We start from the raw sequence: 22850 nt of genomic DNA, 5'->3' as shown, positions 1-22850 counted from the left end.
GACTAGCTATCCAGCAGGGCTTTCATATTTTCCAGTCATTTCGTGAAACTATTTTCTTTCATACCCTGAGTTCACCATTATGTTGCCACCTACAAGTAGTTCTCTATAATTTTAGGACCCACTGAAATGCTACTGATTGATGGGAGAAAGATCATGGTCACCAGCTTTCATTCTGAGACCACATCAGCCATCCCTAAGAAAGGAGCCCAAGGGAACCACAAGCCACTGAGCTGATGATATACTTTGCTGATCTCTTCCTTTCTCCCCTCATACCTACCCACTCCATGATTTTTTATTGAATATATCCAGAGAAATAGCATGGCACAGTAGAAAGAGCACTGCACTTGAGGTTAGAAGTCTAGATTTGAATCCTACCTCTGACACCAATGAATTGTGTGTTTATGAACCTGTTTCCTTAACCATAGAATGAGGATAATACCCGTTGTACTTCCTTTATAAGTCATTATGAGGATCAAATGAGATCCTCATAAACACTTTGTAAAACTTGAAATGCTATATTACATTCATATGGTACAGTGGCACAGTGGATAGAGAACCAGAAACGGTATTAGCAAGCCCTGAGTTCAAATCCTACCTCAGAAACTATTATGCTTCCCCAGCTTCCACTTGAAGAACCTGAGGCAGATAGAGATTAAGGACTTGCCCAAGATCACACAGCTAGTAAGTGTGGAAAGCTGGATTTGCACTCAAAATCTTCCTGGGGCACTCCAGCCCCAATGGAGTATTACCTAGCCTACTTGGAGAAAAGGCTTACGTGTGCAAAAAACCCATGAGTTTTAGTGAACTCCAACCTCAATATGATTCAGCAGGTGATAAAACATTCAAAAAATACATAATTCATCCCTTAATTTTCATTAAGAGGAGTATTATGTCAAGGAGAAAGCTAGTAGATCCACAGAACGGTTCTGGGTCAGATTACATTTGGAGTATTATTTCCAATTCTAGATGCCATATTTTAGAAATGGACAAACTGGAACATGTCCAGAAGAGAGTGACCAAGATGGTAAATGGATTCAAAATCATCTCATATGAAAATCAATTAAAGGAACTATGGATGCTTAATTTGGTGGTAGAAAAAAGAGGGGACAAGATAGCTGCTTTAATATTTGAAGGGTTTCAAGGAAGAGAGATTAGACTTGCTTTGTTTAGCTCCAGGGAGAGAACTAAGAGCAGTCAGTGAGTGTTGTAAAGGAAGTTTATAGTTCCATATGAAGGAAAAGCTCCCAGCAATTAGAACTATCCAGAAATGGAATGGATTATCTCAACAGGTAGTGAGTTCCCCATTACTCAGTGTCTTAAAGCAGAACCTGGAAAATTATTTCTTAGGGCTGTTATTCAGAATTGAGGCCCTAATCCCTGGGGGAGTTGAGCCATTCATCTTTGGAGCTTCCACACAGTTGTTCAGTGACTGAGTTATTATGTACACAACTAACTGGCGCTTCCTATATTTTACTGATTGACCCTAGACGCCAGACTATGCAGCAGCTTCCCATCCTGTCCATCTAGGATATCTAACCTTTGTTTTCCACACTGACCTGACTCTCACTACCCAGACCAGCATCCTCCATACCAGATCTGAAACCTGGATTTCTATATTTGTGCTTCTACAATCCAGGCCCCAGCCTCTGAGGAAATTAACCCACCCCTCTATGGAGTGGGGCAGTGGAGAGAACATGGACTCTAGGGGCCAAGGCCTTGGATTTGAACCTTGGCCTTGCTGCTCACTACCTCGTTAAGTCACTTTACATAGCAAGCCTCAATTTCCCCTCCTAAAAAATCAAGGAATTGGACTAGATGGCCTCAAAGATTACTTTCAACTCCAAAACTTTTCTTCCAAAGATCCAATCATCTCTTTTAGCAAAAATCACAATTGGGGTTAAGGACAGAGTAAAAACTTTGGGGAATTTTTTTTAATGCCCATAGATCAGTAGATTTAGAGCAGAAAGAAATCTTAGACTTTAGAAGGGTTTAGTCCAATCCTTCATTTCACTGATAAAGAAAATAAGGCCCAGGGAGATTGGGTTTTATATTTATTAAAATCTTTTTATTTTTAAATTCTTGTTCTCTCCATGTGGTATATAATCTTAAAAATCAGCAGAAAATCAAGTGAAAGTATGTAATAAGCCTTCTGCAAGTAAACAAAGACCCAGTGTTTTTATTTTTAGTGAATCACATCCTTTTCCTTAGTGAACAGAAACCAAAGCATCTAGAATGCACACTACATACTATGTATATATAAGTTGTTGAGTTTCTAAGGAAATTTTTGTTTGAGAAGGAAAGGAATGGTGAATTTCCTGAATGGTCTACAATCTCCATGATCCCTCAGAAACAACACACATTATCTTCACTTGACAAATAAGGTATCATTGCTGGGTCTAGATATCAATAAAAGGGGAAAAAATTTAAAAGAAAGAGAAAAGCAAGCAAATAAAGTCATGTTATCTTCAATAGCTCCCGTTGAGTCCATGTTCAAGGTTCATAAAAGTGAACTTCAGTTTTCAGAAATTATGCCCATACCAAGTTCAAGCTCTGGCAAGATCTATTAAGTTGGAAAGGCTCAAGAAGAGGTTAGGTAATAACATATATGTCTTCCAAAGAATAGTACAGAAAGGTTATTTATCAGGAAAATTATAAGTAGTCCCTAAATTGTTTTTGCTCCTAAAGACAGATCATGAAGACTAATCTATGGAGAGGTAGTGATCTCCATTAGTGGGGAAAATGGCCAATTTGCTGAAATCATGGATCTTTGAAGAATGAGGCTAAAAAAAAAATTCAAGTTGTCCCATGCTTTATTTTAAAATTAATGAGAGAGGGGGGAGAAGTAAGAAAGAGAGAGAGACAGAGACAGAGCAAGAAAGAGGGAAAGAGAGAGGGAGGGAGGAAGGGGGAGAGAGATATGGATGAATAACATGAGTAAGTAGGTATTAATACTTATCATGTGCCACTCACCATGCTGGAGATACAAATACAAGCAAACATGACATTCCCTAATTTCAAGAAGTTTATATTCTAACTGGAAGGGTAGTACATAAAAGGAAGCTGAAAAATTGGGGAGGAACTCTCAGGATAGCAGGTAAGATAAAGCTAAAGTTGGCCTATAAGAACCCAGTAAGAGTTCAGATTACAGGTAAAAAGAAAATGGGAGTGATGTTCCAAGTTGAAGCAGCATAACTAAAAAGATTAAACACTTTTGGAACAGTATTAATTCCAATTAAGTTGTTTTTTTTTTTAATCTCCTCTTTTTTTCTCTTTTCTCCTCAGGAAGAAGATACTGAGGAGGGGGATCTTTCTATGGAAGGCAAAGATACTGATGGACCCCAAATCAGTCCCAGCCAGTATGCTGGGGGATCTTCAAAGAAGAACAAACAAACAGGGTACAGGTGAAATTAGATCATTTTATGCATGTCTCAAAGACTTTTTTGGAAACACATAATGCTGATTGAATCTGGTTTTTATGTTAACTCAGAAATAGTTGATGCAGGAGGAAAAAATCAAATCTGTTAAAGGAAAGATGGAAGGAAGTCAGTACATAAAGCTTGTCATCTTGATAAGTATGATTCTTAGGAGAAATTTCTATTAACACTGCTGTTATTCTTCATTACCACCCAGTGAAATTTCCAGGGAAGTAATTTTTTAAAACTCTTAGATTAAAGACAAATCTTTCAATTTAGAGATAGTATGGTACAGAGGGAAAATTCCAGGCTTGAAGTCAGGAGGGCCGTGAGTCTGAATCCCACTTCTGATACTTGCTAGATGAAGTTTCACTTCTCTTAAGCCCCAGTTTCCTCATTTAAAAAGAAGAATAATAATATCTGTAGTATTTAACTATCCCACAGAATTATTAGTCAACAGGCATGTGGCATATAGCAGGATCTTAAATTTAACCTTACTGTGTGCCAGATACTGCACTAACTGCTGGAGATACAAATAAAGGCAAAAACAATCCCTTCCCTCAAAGAATATATATTCTAATGGAGGAACACATATGTACATACATGCATACATACAGACTAGATGGAAGGTAATCCAAAAGAGGATCTGGGAAGAAGTAGGAAAAACCTCCTTTTCTTAGGATTGTAGATAAATTTTGTTTTTGTCTGGAGGCAATTCAGGTTAAATGACATACCCAGGGTCATAATAGCTAGTAAGTGTCTGAGGTCAGATTTAAATTCAGGTCCTCCTGACTCCAAGGACTCTTGCTTTATCTACTGCAGCATCTAGCTATTCCAGGATCATAGATTTAGAACTGTAAGGGAGCATAAATCAAATAACACATGCAAGATCTTTTACAATATTTAAATACTATATAAATAAATCTATTAGTGTTAAGGAAATTTCCAAATCACTTTGAGGAAAAATCAATGTTACATTTCTTTTGTTTGTAAAAGGTACAGTTACCTTGGGGCCCTTCAACTCCTGGGATTTGATGAAGATGATGAGAGTGATGATAAAAATCCCATCATGATGAAAGGAGCTTATCTATCCTTTCTTTATCTTCGGCATCTAAGAATCAGAGAGCTTCAGGTATTTCCAAGAGAACTGTCTTGTCCAGCATCATAAAGTTAGTCTGTAGCTTGGCTTCTGAACCTGCCTTTTGGTTTTTTTCTGTCTTTGTTTCAGCGTGTCTGCTTAGGAATTTTGAATTATTTCAGATCTGTTGAGCGAACCCTAACAATCCATACCTCAGGCCTTACATCAAATGCAGGGAATTTTGTTTCCAGTGTTGAAGATGCCTCTTGGGTAAATACTGCAAGAACAGGAGGTTCTGGTACTGTTCCAGGCCTGGGATCTCACCACTATGTGCATTATACACCAGCAGACTACAAGGTGAGATGTTTTATCACTCTTCATTTTTAAGCATGGTATTATGTGCATTCTTTGGATAGAGAGGCAACTTGGTATGGTACTTAGAAAATAAGCCTCTGAGCCAGAAAAACAAAATCCTGCCTCCAACATATACTAGCTATATGACTGTGGGTAAGTTATTTGACCCCCTCAGCACATGATGCAATTTTCTAAGACAGGGGTCCTGCACCTTTTCTGTGTCATGGACCCCTTTGGCAGCCTGGTGAAGCTTATGGACCCTTTCTAAGAATCATGTTTTTAAACCCATAAGGAAAATACATTGGGTTACAAAGGAAATTGGTGATATTAAAAAGATACTTATCAAAACATTTTTTCAATAGTATTTTATTTTTCCAAATACACATGAAAATAGTTTTTAACTTTCATTTTTGTAAAACTTTGTGTTTCCTCCTTTCCTTCCTTACCTCTGCCTTCCCCAAGACAAGAAGAAATCAGATTTAAATGAAATATGAGTATCCTTTTAACCATATTTCCATATTTGTCATGTTGAACAAGAAAAATCAGAATCATGTTAATAATTTCAACAGCAATTTGGAATTATGCCCAAAGGACTATAAAACTATGCATACCCTTTGATCTAGCAGTGTCATTATTGAGTCTGTATCCCAAGGAAATCATGAAGGAGGAAAAAGGACCCACATGTGCAAAAATGTTTGTAGCAGCTCTTTTTGTGGTAGCAAAGACTTGGAAAATGAGCAAATGCCCATCAATTGGGGAATGACTGAATAAGTTGTGTTATATAAAGATAAGAAATATTATTATTCTATAAAAAAAGATGAACAAGCTGATTTTAGAAAGGCCTGGAAAGATTTACATGAACTGAGGTTGAGCAAAACAAGAAGAATCAGGAATATATTGTACACAGTAACAGCCAGAATGTGCAATGAGCAATAATGAAAGACTTGGTTCTTTTCAGTGGTTCAGTGATCCAATAGACTTTGAACAAAAAATGCCATCTGTATCCAGAAAACAAAACAAAACCAACTGAAGATTGAATGTTTACTTCTCTTTTCTTTTTTTCTCATGGTTTTTCCCTTTTGTTCTTATTTTTCTTTTCTTTGACAATATAATTCATAAAGCAATATGTATTAAAAATAATTTCATCATCTGTGATAACAAAACATGGAATAAACAGTTGGGGATTTGGCAAAATGATGCACTGGGAAGTTTGGAATCTTGTTCAGATTCAGATCTGTCATTCCTCATGTGATCCTGAGGACTTCTCCAGCTCTAAAACTATAGAACCTTATGACCTTTCCTTCCAGCATTCCCTTCCTCTGAAATGGGGGCTTACTTGTGTATATCAGACTCTCATGGACCACATCAGCTATATGTATCCAAGCAGGGCTACAGCTCAGTCACTCACATGAGGTTTCTTTATTTCCCCTTTACTTTAATTTTGTGCTAATGACCCAATTCTGACCTTCCTTCACTTGGTTTTGTGGTCTAGAAAGTTGTTTCTTCAATATTGTGTTTGGAGAAGTAAGAGGAAGGCAGCAAGCAGAGCTGCTCAGTGGCATTAGAAAATAACCTGTTTTAGGAATGACGATGGAAGGCCACAAATTAGCTGATGCCAAGAGAAATATTTGCTGGCTTTACTCACCGTAGCAGAACTGGAACCACAGTCTTGATTTATATTCTATCCTTGAGATTTGTTCTCTGAATTGTTTGAATGTGTCTGAGGCCATTTTCGTGGTGCATAGTTTCATAATCAAATCAAAAAGAAATTATTGAGCTCTTACTTAATTTAGTGCCAGACACTGTGATAGATTTGGAGCTGGAAGATACCTTAGGCTCAATAAGTAAACAATGATTTATAAAGTACTATGCTAAGTGCTAAAAATACAAATATAAACAAAAAAGCACTATCCCTAACCTCAGGGTACTGAAACATGAGGAAACGAGGTAGCTCAATGTGGAGAGTTCTGGACCTAGACTCAGGAAGACCTCTTAAGTTCAAATCCAACTTCAGATTCTCACTGGCTGTGGAACAGTGTGGAACAGTGACTTAACAACTTCTGTTTGCCTTAATGCATTGGAGAAGGAATTGACAAACCATTCCAGCATCTTTGCCAAGAATATCATATGTACAGGCTCACAAAGAGTTGGACACAACAACAACAGCAGCAGCAAAACAATACATAAAAGGAAGAGCAAAACGGGGGGAAGAGAAAGGAAGGAAACAAACTATTTTTCCAGCTGCTGTACTAAGTACTTTACAAATATTTTCTTCTTTGATCTTCAAAATAACCCTCCTAGGTCGGTGCTATAATTATTCCCATTTTATAGATGAGGAAACTGAGGCAAAACAACTTTCCCAGGTCACACAACTAGTAATAATAACAATAGCTAAGATTTCTGTAATGCTTACTCTGTGCCAAGTACTGATGGAATACAAGAAGTCATGAAGGTGGAGAGTCAGTCGCCATGGAGAATTCACAGGTTAGGGCCATCTTTGAGTCAAGGGGCAAAAGGTTTATTATGATGCCATTTAAGTTTCCTAGAGGAGCTCACAAAGGGAAAGGGGGAGGGGACCTTTTATAGGGAAGGACTCATAGCAAAGTATGCCAGTGGTCATTATACAAAATAACCTCTTGGCCTCTTGATTGTAAATGGTCAGTTCAAGATAATCCTATCAGTCCTAGAAATTGGGAAAGGATAATCCTGTTAGTATCCCTCCCTGAGACCCACCTAGACACTGGGCTGCTACCAGGGATGTGGCCTTCTGGTGAGGTCTTTTCAGTACTATGCTTAGAACTTTACAATTATTATCTCATTTGATCCTCCCAACAACCTTGGGACTCTTACTATCCCCGTTTTATAGACAGTGAAACTGAGGCAGAGGTTAAATGTCCAGGATCACACAGCTAGAAATTGGCTAGAAAGTATCTGAGACTAGATTTAAACTCGATTCTTTTTGACTCCAGGACTAGTGATCTGTCCACCTAGCTATCTTTTGAGGAGAGGAATAAAAACATGGGTAGCCTGGACATTTTCCCTTAAAATGGAGGTCCTAGAAGTACCAACAAATCACAAGTGGCAGGGAGTTCGCTCAGTGTGAGAAGTCCAACAGTGAAAAACACCTCCAGGGTGAGGGGACTTCTGTGGCATGAGAGGGAAAGTCTGGTGCCAGGAGAGGTAGGAGCACATGGCTGCCCAGGGAGTTTTCCTTAGAATGGAGAAAAGGGCCCCCAAGTAGAGAGGTGGGCTAGTAAGTGGCAGAGCTAGGATTTGAACTCAGGCCCACCCACCTCTCTTTCCATCTGCTTCTCCAGCTTTGGGATCAGAGTATCATAGGTTGTAGAGGCTAAAAAAACTTGGACAAGAAGAGGAGGAAAACGAGAAAGAAGGGGCAGAGAAGAAGGAGCAGACTAGCAGACAGTTCCATAGCATTTTAAGATTTACCAAGCAGTTTACATACATTTCCATCTGAGCCTCACAGCCACTCATTGAGGCAGAAACCATAAGTATTGTCCTTTTTTTACATAGGCCAGGTATTCCTGACTCCAGGGCCCTTTCCACTGCATCATGACCCCATTCATGTGAAATTATGTTTGGCAGAACATAGCCTACCTAAGGACACTGTGAAAGATTTGTTGAATGAATGAATAAATAGAACGAATGAATCATTCAGTCCTTTGGACGAAAATCAGGCACATTTTCGTTTTTCAGGAGAGAAGTGCCATGGGAATCAAAGGTGCCTTTCACCCCATTTCTCTGTCTCCAACACTGCCAAGCACAACACTATTAGTACTATTTTTGAAATGGCCAAGCATTAATAAGTCTTTCAAAGTTATATATGTGGCTCCGTAAGACCTTGCCATACCTTTTTTTTTTTTCCAGTATTGTTCCAGAGCAAATTTTGGTAAAAACAATCCCCAGAAACTTTTGGCGTGGTTTTAATTAAATAGAGGAAAACAAAAGCTAATTCAAAGGGTCTCTTGAATTAGGAGCTCTCTCAAAGGCTCCACTAAGATATGTTTGCTGAGCAAGGGAGTCTGGTGACGTCTGCCTTTGATTGTGAACAGTGGGCATCGTTTAGAAATGGATTGCCATAAAAGCTCTCTTCAATTTGAGAAAAACAAGATTTGATGATGACTTAGAAAGTAGAGCAGGAGTTTTTAACTTGGATGGTCTACAAATTTGGAAAGGAAAAATTTTATATTTTTACTTCCACCAAACTTTAACTGAAATTAGAATTTCCTTCCTTTAAAAATTAAAAACAAAACAAAAAATCTTTATTCTGAAAAGGGTCCCATAGGCTTCATCAGATTGCCAAAGGTTCTATAATGAAAAAAGTTAAGAAAATTTCTAAAGGAAATGTGGTAAGGAGGAAGGGAAGACTCAGGGTCAAGCCCTATTTCTGAACCACCCTAGTTATGTGATGCTGAGCAAATCACTAAACTACTCTGTGCTTCAGTTTTCTCATCTGTAGAATGAGAGGATTGAACTCAGTGTCCTCCATAGTCCCTTCTAGTTCTAAATATGTGACACTAACATTTATAATTAGTTTTATTTATTAGTTTTTCATCTAATTTTATTATTTTAAATTTTGATTGATTTGTTTTTACATGATCACTTATAGTTACTAAAGAGACAAGAGGAAAAAAATAGGATTAAGGGTCAAAAAGGCTTGAATCCCAACTCTGCTACTTACAATCTGTGTGATCTTGTCATTTAACTTTTCAGTCTCAGTTTCCTTATTTGTAAGAAGAGAGGATTAGATTATATAGTCTCTAACTCTACATGCTATCTACTTCCCCCACATGCTCCTTGAAGCCTAAAGGCCAGTTCATTTTTGTCTTTATATCACCAGCATCTAGCAAATAGTCCCTGACAAGAAATAATTTACATGGAATTTTAAGCCTGGCCAAACACTTTACATATGTGATCTTATTCTTTCTTCCCAGCAACTCTGTGAGATAAGGATTATTATTATGTCCATATTATTATTATGTCCATTTTACAAAGGAGGAAACTGAGGCTAAAGAAAGCTTAAGATACTTGCTTGGTATTGCATAGTTAATCTGTATCTGAGGGCAAGATTTTGTCTTAAGTTTTCTTGACTCCAAGTCCCATGTTCTATATGTTGTGCCACCCACCTGCATCTGAGGCATTTAGGAAATGCTTATTGATGGATCAATCAGTTAATATTCCAGATCTAAAGGCTAAGATCCTATCACTGGGAAATATTTCTTCCTAAAATTGCTAGCCTTGTCAGAGCACAATAATTTATTTGCAGTCATATAGGTTAACAACTGCTCTGAGAAAGAGCCTTGGAGATAGAATAGAAGAAAATTATGCTGTAGCACTTGGCAAGTTCAATCATTGCTAGTTTATTGCTGTACATAGCAGAGCAACACAACTTTGATATATCATAGGATCATAGTTTCAGAATTAGAAAGGATTTTTTACTGTTCAGTCATTTCAGTTGTGTCCAATTCTTCATGACCCCATTTGGGGTTTTCTTGGGGAAGATACTGGAAGGGTTTGCCATTTCCTTCTCCAGCTCATTTTACAAATGAGGAAATGGAGACAGAGTTAAGTGACTTGCCCAGGGTCACACAGCTAGTCAGTGTCTGGGGTCACATTTGAACTCAGGAAGATGAATCTCCCTGACTCTAGGTTACTGTGCCATCCAGCTTCCCCAGAAAGTATTTTAAAGGTTATCTATTCTTCCTTATTTTTCAGATGAAGAACTGAGGCCTAGAGAGGTTAAGAAATTTGTTGCTTAATGCTTGTTTCTTTCTTCTGAGATCATCTTCAATTAATCCTGTCTTTATTTTGTTTATTCGTGGTTGTTTGCCTGTTGTCTCTCCACATTAAACTGTGAGTTTGTGGAGAGCAGGGACCGGTTTTTTGTTTTGTTTTGTTTTGTTTTGTTTTGTTTTGTTTGTTTTTGCTTTTCTTTGCTTATTCAAGGCTCAGCACAGTATCTGGAACATAAAAGGCGCATTTATTCATGATCATGTAGATCATGTAGATGTAGAGATAATAAAGTAGTAGATTTAGATACAAATCCACATCCTGTGACTACAAATCCACATCCTGTGACTTCAAATCCTAAACTCTTTCCACTGAACCAAGATAGCTTTGTCTGTTGGCTAAAATAATTTCCTGAACCACTTTTAAAATGAAGCAGAAAATATTGGGATTTGGTGAGGAAAGAAAGTGATTTTTTGTGCCTAAGAGCACAGCTTCTCCTGCCTTTCTGGCCCCATCTCACTCTAATTAAGGGCTTAAAAAAGGATATGTTTGTACTTTTAGATAATAATATATATGGATTCCTGCTCTGAGTTTCCTCCCTACTGAGAGAAGGGAAATTTGTTCCCATCTGTTTTCTGGGACCAGGGTTGGTCATTGCAATTAAACTGAACTTGGATGACTTTTGGTATTGTTTTAATTACATTTATTCATTTTTCATTGGAATGAAAATGTGAACAACAATAATAGCTAGCATTTATATAAGCTCTTTAAAGATTACAAATACTTAATAAATATGATCTCATTTAATACTCACAACACTCTTAAGAGATAGGTGCTATTATTGCTCCCATTTTGTAGATAAGGAAACTGAAGCAGAGATTAAATGACATGACCAGGGTCAGATAACTGGTAAGGCTAAGAGGTAGGATTTGAACTAAGGTCTTCCTGAATCCAGAACCAATGCTCTATCCAGAGTGCTACTTAGTTATCTCTCCATGTATTTACATGTATATTACATTTACAAATGAAATAACATATGTAAAAATATTTGCAAACTTTAATGGGTTATAATTACGTTAGCTTTAAAATAATAGTGATAATATTTTCTTCTCAAGGTTGTTGTGAGGATAAAGTGAGATTGTAAATCTCTTTACATTTATGTACTTTAAGGTGCTACATAAATGTTGGCTGTTATTTGTAATATTCTTCTCTAAAATTTACTGTTCTCTGGGAGCAGGTTTCTTGGGGGGACTTCTGGAAGCAGCCTCAGTTTCAGTTCAGTGATCCCCCCAAATGCAGACAGGGATTAAAGTCCATATTTTTTGTTGTCTCCTTCAAAGTCTTGGGGCTCGACTAGTTTTTCTTAGAGGCCTTCTGTAGTCTTGGTTCCGAGAGCTTAAGCTGCCTTCTCTGGCTTCTGAATCTGCTCGACTGAATCCTGGCTGAGGCCTTTAGAGTTTCTAGTGGGCTTCTCCTTTCTGGCCCTGACAGCTCCTCCTTATATGTTCCACACTGAGTATACACCAATCATTATTATCACTAGGAAACGATTATTTGTTGTAGAATTAAATCAATGCTAACCTAGATTTAACCATTGTCTCCTCAATTCCACTTACTTGGCACCTTGTAAGAATCCTAACAGTTATTATTATAGTTATTGTATGTACTTTACTCCCAAGAATACTGAAACTGATTTTCCATAAGTAAGTATCAGTTGTAAAGTTTATAGAAGAAAGGTATATAACTAGGAGAAAGAAACAGAAAATCTTGATTGAATGACTAACTTCCCAATTTTTCTATGTAAATTTGATGAGTCACTTGTAGCCCCAACTATGAGAATGTGTTTATTTTGGTTGGTGTGGATACGTATATAGGAGCATACTGGTAAATATCATTTGCTGATTCCTAGTGTGTAAAATTCTCACATTGAAAAAAATTTTTTGTAAATAATCTGCTTACTTATTGCTTCTAGTCTCTACCACTTGAATATTTTAATTCACTTAACCTTTTCAGGATTTTCTAATCTGTAAAATAAATGGGTTGAACTAGATAATCTCTAAAGTTCTTCCAAGCTCTATATCCTATGATGAAACCTGAATAGATGATCTAGTTCATCTTCATCTCTTTGGCAAGACCACATGACCATACCAGACAAAGAATCCATCTTGTTTTGTTAGACTGGTTTTTTTTTAAAGACTTCTAGACAAGTTTCCATAGCCCCACACCATGTGATTTCTCCTTACATAAATCAATCAACAAGCACATTCACATCCAAAAAAAGATTGCCTAAAATTTCAGATGTAATGGGATTCTATCCAAACAATATACTGCTTTACTTAGCTAAGCTTTTCATGTAGTAAGAATTATTGCATGAGAAACTGTAGATTATGAGACATTGGATGAAACTAATGTTTATGTTTTTCTTTAAATCATGGCACTAAACTCTAGTGAAAATGAGACCAGATGTTTATGGAGAGCAAAATAAATTTGTCTAGTACATAATGTTATATATTATGTAATGTTATATATTGTGTGAAGATAGATTTCATAAGATCCTAGGGTTTAAAGCTAGAAGGGACATTAGAAATCTGTAATATTTGGTCCAAATGGTCACTTGAGTGTCCTCCAGTTCTAAATCCTGTACTGACTAATTCGTAAGACAGATAAAAAAATGGAAAGACAGAGAACTTAATCAATTTGCACCAATTACACAGGTACAGCTGCTACCTTGAATCCAAACGTGGCTCCAAATGTAGTGCTCTTTCTAAGACACTAAAAAAAATGCAAAAACCTAAAATGCAGGTTAAAAAAATTTATGGTTATAACTACCTAAATTGAACTATCCAAAGACCATAAGCCACAACAGATATAATCTAAGATCAGTATAAGCAGCCAGTAGTGTGGTGGGGCCAGAGTCAGGAAGTTGAAATCTATCCTCGGACACTTACTAGCTGGGTAACCCTGAGCAAGTCATTTCTCCCGTTTACCTCAGTTTCTTCATCTGTAAAATAAGCTAGAGAAGAAAATAGCAAACACTCCAGTATCCTTGCTAAGAAAACCCCAAATAGGGTCACAACAATAAGGACTGAAATGACTGATCAATAATAACATGATCAGTATATATACATATTTATCTTCTACCCTGCTCCATAATTAAAGTACTGTACAGGGAAAACTGAAATTCAAGTCAACAGATGTTTGTGTTAAATGCTAGGGATGCAAAAAAGAACAAAAACAAAAAGCCAGACCCTTCGCTTAAGGATCTTACAGTCTAATGAGAAAACAACAGGCAAACACCTAGGAACTAACAAAATAAAGAGTTAAGTGACAAAGGTACTTGTACTGTCAAGAATCAAAGGAAACTGACAAAAAGAGAAATGATACTTTCAAAATGATGAATTTCAAAGAAAATGATCCTCAACACTCAAAAAAAGTGCAAATATCTTCAGGATATTATATTTCCGGAAGCAAAAGAGAGCTCTGTGTATTTTAAGGCAATGTTCCAATAAAAGTCAAAAATTTTCTTGGTTAGCTAGAATATTAATCTCAGTACCCCCTCCTGGACATTCACAAGATCCTAGATTCTGAGCTAGACGAGACCCACAAATCTTCTTTTCAATCTCATTCAGATCTCCTCATTTTCTGCATGTGATACTTTCTGAGTCTGGTAAAACATCCTGATATATCAACTGAAGGCAAAGTCATGCCATTGGGTCCACTGGGGGGCACCCTGTCCTAGCTGGAAATATACGACTGTCCTTTTCCTGATGACTTTAGCTGTTGGTTGTCCCTTAGGTCCAGAGCACCCAGTTCATGGAATTCTCAGAAGTGGAGAATCAGGATGACTTCTACACTCTGGGAGATGGATACATCCATGTTCAGGACCAGCAGGGAGCTTATGTGATGTATGACTGTGCCTTATGTGATCTGGAGGAACTGGAGAGCCAGCTACTGCTCATAGTGAGCCATTACATCGAGAAAGAAAAAAGTAAGATGCCTGCTCAAAATCAAAACCTTACTGCTTTCCCTAAAGAGAAGGATGATGTATCTCTCCTCTACAAAGGTCACATAATAGGCTCCTCACCTGAGAGACAGACAGACAGACAGACAGACAGACGGAAACAGAGACATAGAGATAAAGACAGAGAGAGAGAGAAGATGGCCAGGCTGGGGGGAGAAGAGGGAGTATAGAGACAACGATATCCAGCTTATTAAGTTCTATGATTCTACTAATAAGGCCTGGCTCAGCTCAGACCCAATCTAGTCCAACTCAACAAGCACTTAGTAAATAATGATTTAGCATATAAGATGTAGAGAAGATGCCAATCTATATAGATAGAAGGAGTTTTTATATAGGGAGTTGCTGTACCAATGAAATCATCGTTTCAGCCTAAAACACACATGTAAGACAGTGTGCTGAGTGTTGTAACACAGACAAAATGAAAAATAGCCTGCTTACATTCTACTGAAGGCAATACACAACAGATTAATACCTATATAAACTCCAGATGTCCTTATAGGGCTCCCAATCGCCCATCCTTATGTTGTATAGGGCATATGTACATGCATTCTTTTAAAAATTTTTTTGGCAAGAGTAAGTAGTTTTTATTGTTTGTTTGTTTTTTTTATTTTATTATACCTTTTTATATAAAAAAACATATGCATGGGTCATTTTTCAATATTGACCTTTGCAAAAACTTCTGTTTCAACTTTTCCCCTCCTTCCCTCCACCCCCTCCCCTAGATGGCAGGTAGTCCCATACATGTTAAAGTATATGTTAAATACAGTACATGTGTACATAATTATACAGTTGTTTTGCTGCACAAGAAAGATTGGAATTAGAAAGAAGGTAAAAATAACCTGAGAAGTAAGAACAAAATGCAACCACAAAATAATAGAAGGAGTAGAAATGCTATGTTGTGGTCCATACTCATTGCCCAGTTTTCTTTCTCTGGGTGTAGCTGGTTCTGTTCATTACAGATCAGTTGGAACTGATTTGGATCCTCTCATTGTTGAAGAGAGCCACTTCCATCAGAATTGATCCTCATACAGTATTGTTGTTGAAGTGTATAATGATCTCCTGGTTCTGCTCATTTCACTTAGCAACAGTTCATGTAAGTCTCTCCAAGCCTCTCTGTATTCATCCTACTGGTCATTTCTTATAGAACAATAATATATCATAACATTCATAAACCATAATTTATTCAGCCATTCTCCAATTGATAAGCATCCACTCAGTTTCCAGTTTCTAGCCACTACAAAAGGGCTGCCACAAACATTTTTGCACATGCGGATCCATTTCCCTTCTTTAAGATCTCCTTGGGATATAAGCCCAGTAGTAACACTGCTGGATCAAAGAGTATGCTCAATTTGATAACTTTCTGAGCATAGTTTGAAATTGCTCTCCAGAATGGTTGGATCCATTCACAACTCCACTAACAATACACAGTGTCCCAGTTTTCCCACATTCCTTCCAACATTCGTCATTATCTTTTCCTGTCATTTTAGCCAATCTGACAGGTATGTAGTGGTACCTCAGAGTTGTCTTAATTTGCATTTCTCTGATCAATAATGATTTGGAACATCTTTTCATATGACTAGAAATAGTTTCAGTTTCTTCATCTGAAAATTGTCTGTTCATATCCTATAACCATTTATCAATTGGAGAATGGTTTGATTTTTTATAAATTAGAATCAATTCTCTCTATATTTTAGAGATGAGGCCTTATCAGAACCTTTAGCTGTAAAAATGTTTTCCCAGTTTATTGCTTCCCTTCTAATCCTGTCCATATTAGTTTTATATTTACAAAAACTTTGTACAAATTTATTTGTACAAAAGCAAAAAAAACCCCAAAAATTTCTATTTTGTGATCAATAATGACCTCTAGTTCTTCTTTGGTCACAAATTCCTTCCTCCTTCACAGGTCTGAGAGGTAAACTATCCTATGTTCTTCTAATTTATTTATAATCTCATTCTTTATGCCTAGATCATGAATCCATTTTGATCTTATCTTGGGTCAATGTCTAGTTTCTGCCATACTAATTTCCAATTTTCCCAGCAATTTTTGTCAAATAATGAATTCTTATCCCAAAAGCTGGGGTCTTTGGGTTTGTCAAACACTAGATTGCTATAGTTACTATTGTGACTGTGAACTTAGCCTATTCCACTCATCAATTAAACTATTTCTAAGCCAATAGCAAATGGTTTTGGTGACCACTGCTTAATAATATAATTTTAAATCAGGTACAGCTAGGCCATCTTCATTTGACTTTTTTCATTAGTTTCCTTGAAATTCTTGACCTTTAGTTCTTCCAGATAAATTTTGTTGTTATTTTTTCTAGGTCATTAAAATAGTTTTTTTGGGACTCTGATTGGTATAGGACTAAATAAATAGATTACTTTAGATAGCATTGTCATCTTTATTAGATTTGCTTGACATATCCAGGAGCACTTAATATTTTTCCAGTTGTTTAGATCTGACTTTATTTGTGTGGAAAGTGTTTTGTAGTTTTGTTCATATAGTTCCTGACTTGCCCTTGGCAGATAGATTCCCAAATATTTTACACTATCGACAGTTATTTTAAATGGAATTTCTCTTTGTATCTCTTGCTGTTGGATTTTGTTAGTGATGTACAAAAATGCTGAGGATTTATGTGGATTTACTTTGTATCCTGCAACTTTGCTAAAGTTGTGGATTATTTCTAATAGCTTTTTAGTAGAATCTCTGGGGTTCTCTAAGTATACCATCATATTATCTGCAAAGAGTGATAATTTGGTTTCCTCATTACCAACTCTTAATTCCTTTAATTCTTTTTTATATCTTATTGCCAAAGCTAGCATTTCTAATACAATATTGAATAGTAATGGTGATAGTAAGCAAACTTGTTTCACTCCTGATTTTATTGAGAATGGTTCCAGTTTATCACCATTGCATATGATGTTTACTGATGGTTTTAAATAGATGTTACTATCTTAAGGAAAAGTCCATTTATTCCTATACTCTTTAGGGTTTTTAATAGGAATGGGTGTTGGATTTTATTAAATGCTTTTTCTACATCTATTGATATGATCATATGGTTTTTGTTAATTTGGTTATTGATATAGTCAATTATGCTAATAGTTTTCCTAATATTGAACCAGCCCTGCATTCCTGGTATAAATCCTACATGGTCATGGTGTATTATCCTGGAGATGATTTTCTGTAATCTTTTTGCTACTATTTTATTTAAGATTTTTGTGTCAATGTTCATTAGGGAGATTGGTCTATAACTTTCTTTCTCTGTTTTCGTCCTAACTGATTTAGGTATCAGTACCATGTCTGTGTCATAATAGGATTTTGGTAGGATTCCTTCAATCCCTATTTTCTCAAATAGTTTATATAGCATTGGAGTTAATTGTTTTTTAAATGTTTGGTAGAATTCCCATGTAATTCCATCTGGTCCTGGGGATTTTTTCTTACAAAGTTGATTAATAGCTTGTTCTATTTCTTTTTCTAAAATGGGACTGTTTAACCAATTTACTTCTTCCTCTGTTAATCTGGGCAAGCTATATTTTTGAAGATACTCATCCACTTCATTTAAGTTATCAAATTTATTGACATAAAGTTGGGCAAAGTAACTTCTAATTATTGCTCTAGCTTCCTCTTCATTAGTGAAAATTTCTCCCTTTTCATTTTTAAGACGAACAATTTGATTTTTTCTCTTTTCATTTTTCTAATCAAATTTACCAAGGGTTCATCTATTTTATTGGTTTTTTTCATAAAACCAACTCAGTTTTATTTATTAATTCAATAGCTTTTTTTTTTTACTTTCAGTTTTATTGATCTCTTATTTTTAGAATTTCAAGTTTAGTGTTTAATTGGGGGGTTTTAATTTGCTCTTTTTCTAGCTTTTTTAGTTACAAGCCTAATTCATTGATTTTTCTTTCTCTATTTTATGGAAGTAAGCCTCTAGAGATACAAAATTTCCCCTTATTACCACCTTGGCTGTATCCCACATATTTTGGTATCACATCTCATTATTGTCATTCTCTTGGGTGAAATTATAAATTGTGTCTATGATTTGCTGTTTCACCCAATCATTCTTTGGATGAGATTATTTAGTTTCCAATTACTTTTTGGTCTATTTTCCCCTAGTCTTTTCTTGAATGTAATTTTTATTGCATTGTAATCTGAAAAGGATGTATTTACTATTTCTGCCTTTCTGCATTTGAATTTGAGGTCCCTATGTCCTTATATATGGTCAATTTTTGTATAGGTTCCATGAGCTGCTGAGAAGAAATGTGCTCCTTTCTGTCTCCATTCAGTTTTCTCCAGAGATCTATCATACCTAACTTTTCTAGTGTTCTATTTACCTCTTTAACTTCTTTCTTATTTATTTTGTGATTTGATTTATCTAGTTCTGAGAATGCAAGGTTGAGATCTCCCACTATTATAATTTTGCTGTCTATTTCTTCTTGTAGCTCTCTTAACTTCTCTTTTAGGAATTTAGATGTTATACCACTTCATGCATATATGTTTAGTATTGATATTGCTTCATTATCTGTGCTACCCTTTAGCAACATAGAGTGTCCTTCCTTATCTCTTTTAATTAGATCAATTTTTGCTTTTGCTTGATCTGAGATCAGGATGGCTACCCCTGCTTTTTTGACTCGACCTGAAGCAAAATAGATTCTGCTCCAGCCTTTTACCTTTACTCTGTATGTATCACCGTGTTTCAAGTGTGTTTCCTGTAAACAACATATTGTAGGATTCTTGCTTTTAATCCAGTCTACTATCTGCCTCTGCTTTATGGGGGAATTTACCCCATTCACATTTATGGTTAAAACTACTAATTCTTTATTTCTTGCCATCTTATCCCCAAATTATGCTTTTCTCTTTCCTTTCCCTCTTCCCCCTTCCCCCGTATTAAACTTGTGAGCACTACTTGCTTCACGCAGTGCTCCCTCTTTAGAATCCCTCCCTCTCCCTTAAAGTCCCTTCCATTTTCTTTTTTTTTTCTTTTCCTTTTTTTAAATTTCATAGCTTTTTATTTACAAGTTACATGCATGGGTAATTTTACAGCATTGACAATTGCCAAACCTTTTGTTCCAATTTTTCCCTTCCTTCCCCCCAACCCCTCCCCTAGATGGCAGGATGACCAGTAGATGTTAAATATATTAGAGTATAAATTAGATACACAATAAGTATACATGTCCAAACCATTATTTTGATTTACAAAAAGAATCGGACTCTGAAATATTGTACAATTAGCCTGTGAAGGAAATCAAAAATACAGGCAGGCAAAAATAGAGGGATTGGGAATTCTATGTAGTGGTTCACAGTCATCTCCCAGAGTGCTTTCGCTGGGCGTAGCTGGTTCAGTTCATTACTGCTCCATTAGAAATGATTTGGTTGATCTCATTGCTGAGGATGGCCAGGTCCATCAGAATTGAACATCATATAGTATTGTTGTTGAAGTATATAAGGATCTCCTGGCCCTGCTAGTTTCACTCAGCATCAGTTCGTGTAAGTCTCTCCAGACCTTTCTGAAATAATCCTGCTGGTCATTTCTTACAGAACAGTAATATTCCATAATATTCATATACCACAATTTATTCAGCCATTCTCCAGTTGATGGGCATCTATTCAGTTTCCAGTTTCTGGTGTTATACCAAAGTTCCCTTTTAATGAGGTGACCCAGTTCCTTCAGATTGTCCTATTTAGTTATTCTGTCTTAGGTTATAACCTTTCCCTCTTAATGTTTGAGATTAAGGTTTTATAGACATTCCTTTATGTTTGGCAAGATTTATCCATTTTAGATGTCATTAGAATATCAGTAACCTCCCTCCATTAGGTTATCCCCACCCAGGTCCCTCCATTATGCCATTGTTCTTGTTATTCCATAAAAGCTTGTTGTCCCAGGATTCGGGCTAGACTCTTTGAGATGATAGTCTGCCTAGCCCTGGGATCAACATGGATCCATTGGTCCCAGTATTTCTCCATTTAATGAACTATTGAATTGGTCTCTAATCTCTTGTCTTGCTCAGTTTCTTCTGCATTACACTGGCCACTACAAAGAGGGCTGCCACAAACATTCACACACATACAAGTCCCTTTCCCTTCTTTAAGATCTCTTTGGGATATAAGCCCAGTAGTAACACTGCTGGATCAAAGGGTATGCACAGTTTGATAACTTTTTGAGCATAAGAACTAGTTTCTTTTTTTTTTTTTAATTAATTAATTAATTTATTTATTTTTTTACAGGATATATGCATGGGTAACTTTACAGCATTAACAATTGCCAAACCTCTTGTTCCAATTTTTCACCTCTTACCCCCACCTCCCTAGATGGCAGGATGACCAGTAGATGTTAAATATATTAAAATATAAATTAGATACACAAAGTATACATGACCAAAACGTTATTTGCTGTACAAAAGAAACAGACTCTGAAATATTGCATAAATTAGCTTGTGTAAGGAAATCAAAATGCAGGTGTATAAATATAGGGATTGGGAATTCAATGTAATGGTTTTTAGTCATCTCCCAGAGTTCTTTTTCTGGGCATAGCTGGTTCAGTTCATTAACTGCTCCATTAGAAATGATTTGGTTGATCTCGTTGTGAGGATGGCCTGGTCCATCATGAACTGGTCATCATCTAGTATTGTTGTTGAAGTATATAATGATCTCCTGGTCCTGCTCATTTCACTCAGCATCAGTTCGTGTAAGTCTCTCCAGGCCTTTCTGAAATTATCCTGTTGGTCATTTCTTACAGAACAGTAATATTCCATAATATTCATATACCACAATTTATTTATTTATTTTTTATTTATTTATTTATTTATTTTATTTAATAGCCTTTTATTTACAGGATATATACATGGGTAACTTTACAGCATTAACAATTGCCAAACCTCTTGTTCCAATTTTTCACCTCTTACCCCCACCCTCCCTAGATGGAGGATGACCAGTAGATGTTAAATATATTAAATATAAATTTAGATACAAATAAGTATACATGACTAAAACATTATTTTGCTGTACAAAAGAATCAGACTCTGAATTATTGTACAATTAGCTTGTGAAGGAAATCAAAATGCATGTGTGCATAAATATAGGATTGGGAATTCAATGTAATGGGTTTTTGTCATCTCCCAGAGTTATTTTTCTGGCATAGCTAGTTCAGTTCATTACTGCTCCATTAGAAATGATTTGGTTGATCTCGTTGCTGAGGATGGCCTGATCCATCAGAACTGGTCATCATCTAGTATTGTTGTTGAAGTATATAATGATCTCCTGGTCCTGCTTCATTTCACTCAGCATCAGTTCATGTAAGTCTCTCCAGGCCTTTCTGAAATTATCCTGTTGGTCATTTCTTACAGAACAGTAATATTCCATAATATTCATATACCACAGTTTATTCAGCCATTCTCCAACTGATGGACATCCATTCAGTTTCCAGTTTTTAGCCACTACAAAAAGGGTTGCCACAAACATTCGTGCACATACAGGTCCCTTTCCCTTCTTTATAATCTCTTTGGGATATAATCCCAGTAGTAACACTGCTGGATCAAAGGGTATGCACAGTTTGATAACTTTTGGAGCATAGTTCCAAACTACTCTCCAAAATGGTTGGATCTCGCTCACAACTCACCAACAATGCATCAATGTCCCAGTTTTCCGCATCCCTCCAACAATCATCATTATTTTTTCCTGTCATCTTAGCCAATCTGACAGGTGTGTAGTGGTATCTTAGAGTTGTCTTAATTTGCATTTCTCTGATTAATAATGACTTGGAGCATCTTTTCATATGACTAGAAATACTTTCAATTTCTTCATCTGAGAATTGTCTGTTCATATCCTTTGACCATTTTTCAATTGGAGAATGGCTTGATTTTTTATAAATTAGAGTTAATTTCTATATATTTTGGAAATGAGGCCTTATCAGAACCTTTGACTATAAAAATATTTTCCCAGTTTATTGCTTCCCTTCTAATCTTTGTCTGCATTAGTTTTGTTTGTACAAAAACTTTTCAGTTTGGTATAATCGAAATTTTCTATTTTGTGATCAGTAATGATCTCTAGTTCTGCTTTGGTCATAAAGACCTTCCCCTTCCACAGGTCTGAGAGGTAAACTATCCTGTGTTCCTCTAAATTATTAATAATTTCATTCTTTATGCCTAGGTCATGAACACATTTTTGACCTTATCTTGGTGTACAGCGTTAAGTATGGATCAATGCCTAGTTTCTGCCATATTAGTTTCCAATTTTCCCAGC

At 36.3% G+C, this 22850-nt stretch overlaps 1 protein-coding gene across 1 annotated transcript in view; it reads left to right on the top strand.

Annotated features, from left to right (window-relative positions):
* Nucleotides 1–22850, top strand: part of CCDC162P — a 214336-nt gene that overhangs the window by 49179 nt on the left and 142307 nt on the right. Inside the window, exons 13-16 of the mRNA XM_031964438.1 lie at nt 3283–3395; nt 4410–4545; nt 4642–4848; nt 14389–14581. Of these exons, the coding sequence (XP_031820298.1) occupies nt 3283–3395; nt 4410–4545; nt 4642–4848; nt 14389–14581 (649 nt within the window). The remainder of the gene's footprint in view (nt 1–3282; nt 3396–4409; nt 4546–4641; nt 4849–14388; nt 14582–22850) is intronic.

The sequence above is a fragment of the Sarcophilus harrisii genome, chromosome 4 (assembly GCF_902635505.1).
Source record: "Sarcophilus harrisii chromosome 4, mSarHar1.11, whole genome shotgun sequence".
In the NCBI taxonomy this organism is placed as follows: Eukaryota; Metazoa; Chordata; class Mammalia; order Dasyuromorphia; family Dasyuridae; genus Sarcophilus; species Sarcophilus harrisii.
Note: the sequence above shows the minus strand (reverse complement) of the source record. Positions and strands in the feature narration are given on the sequence as shown.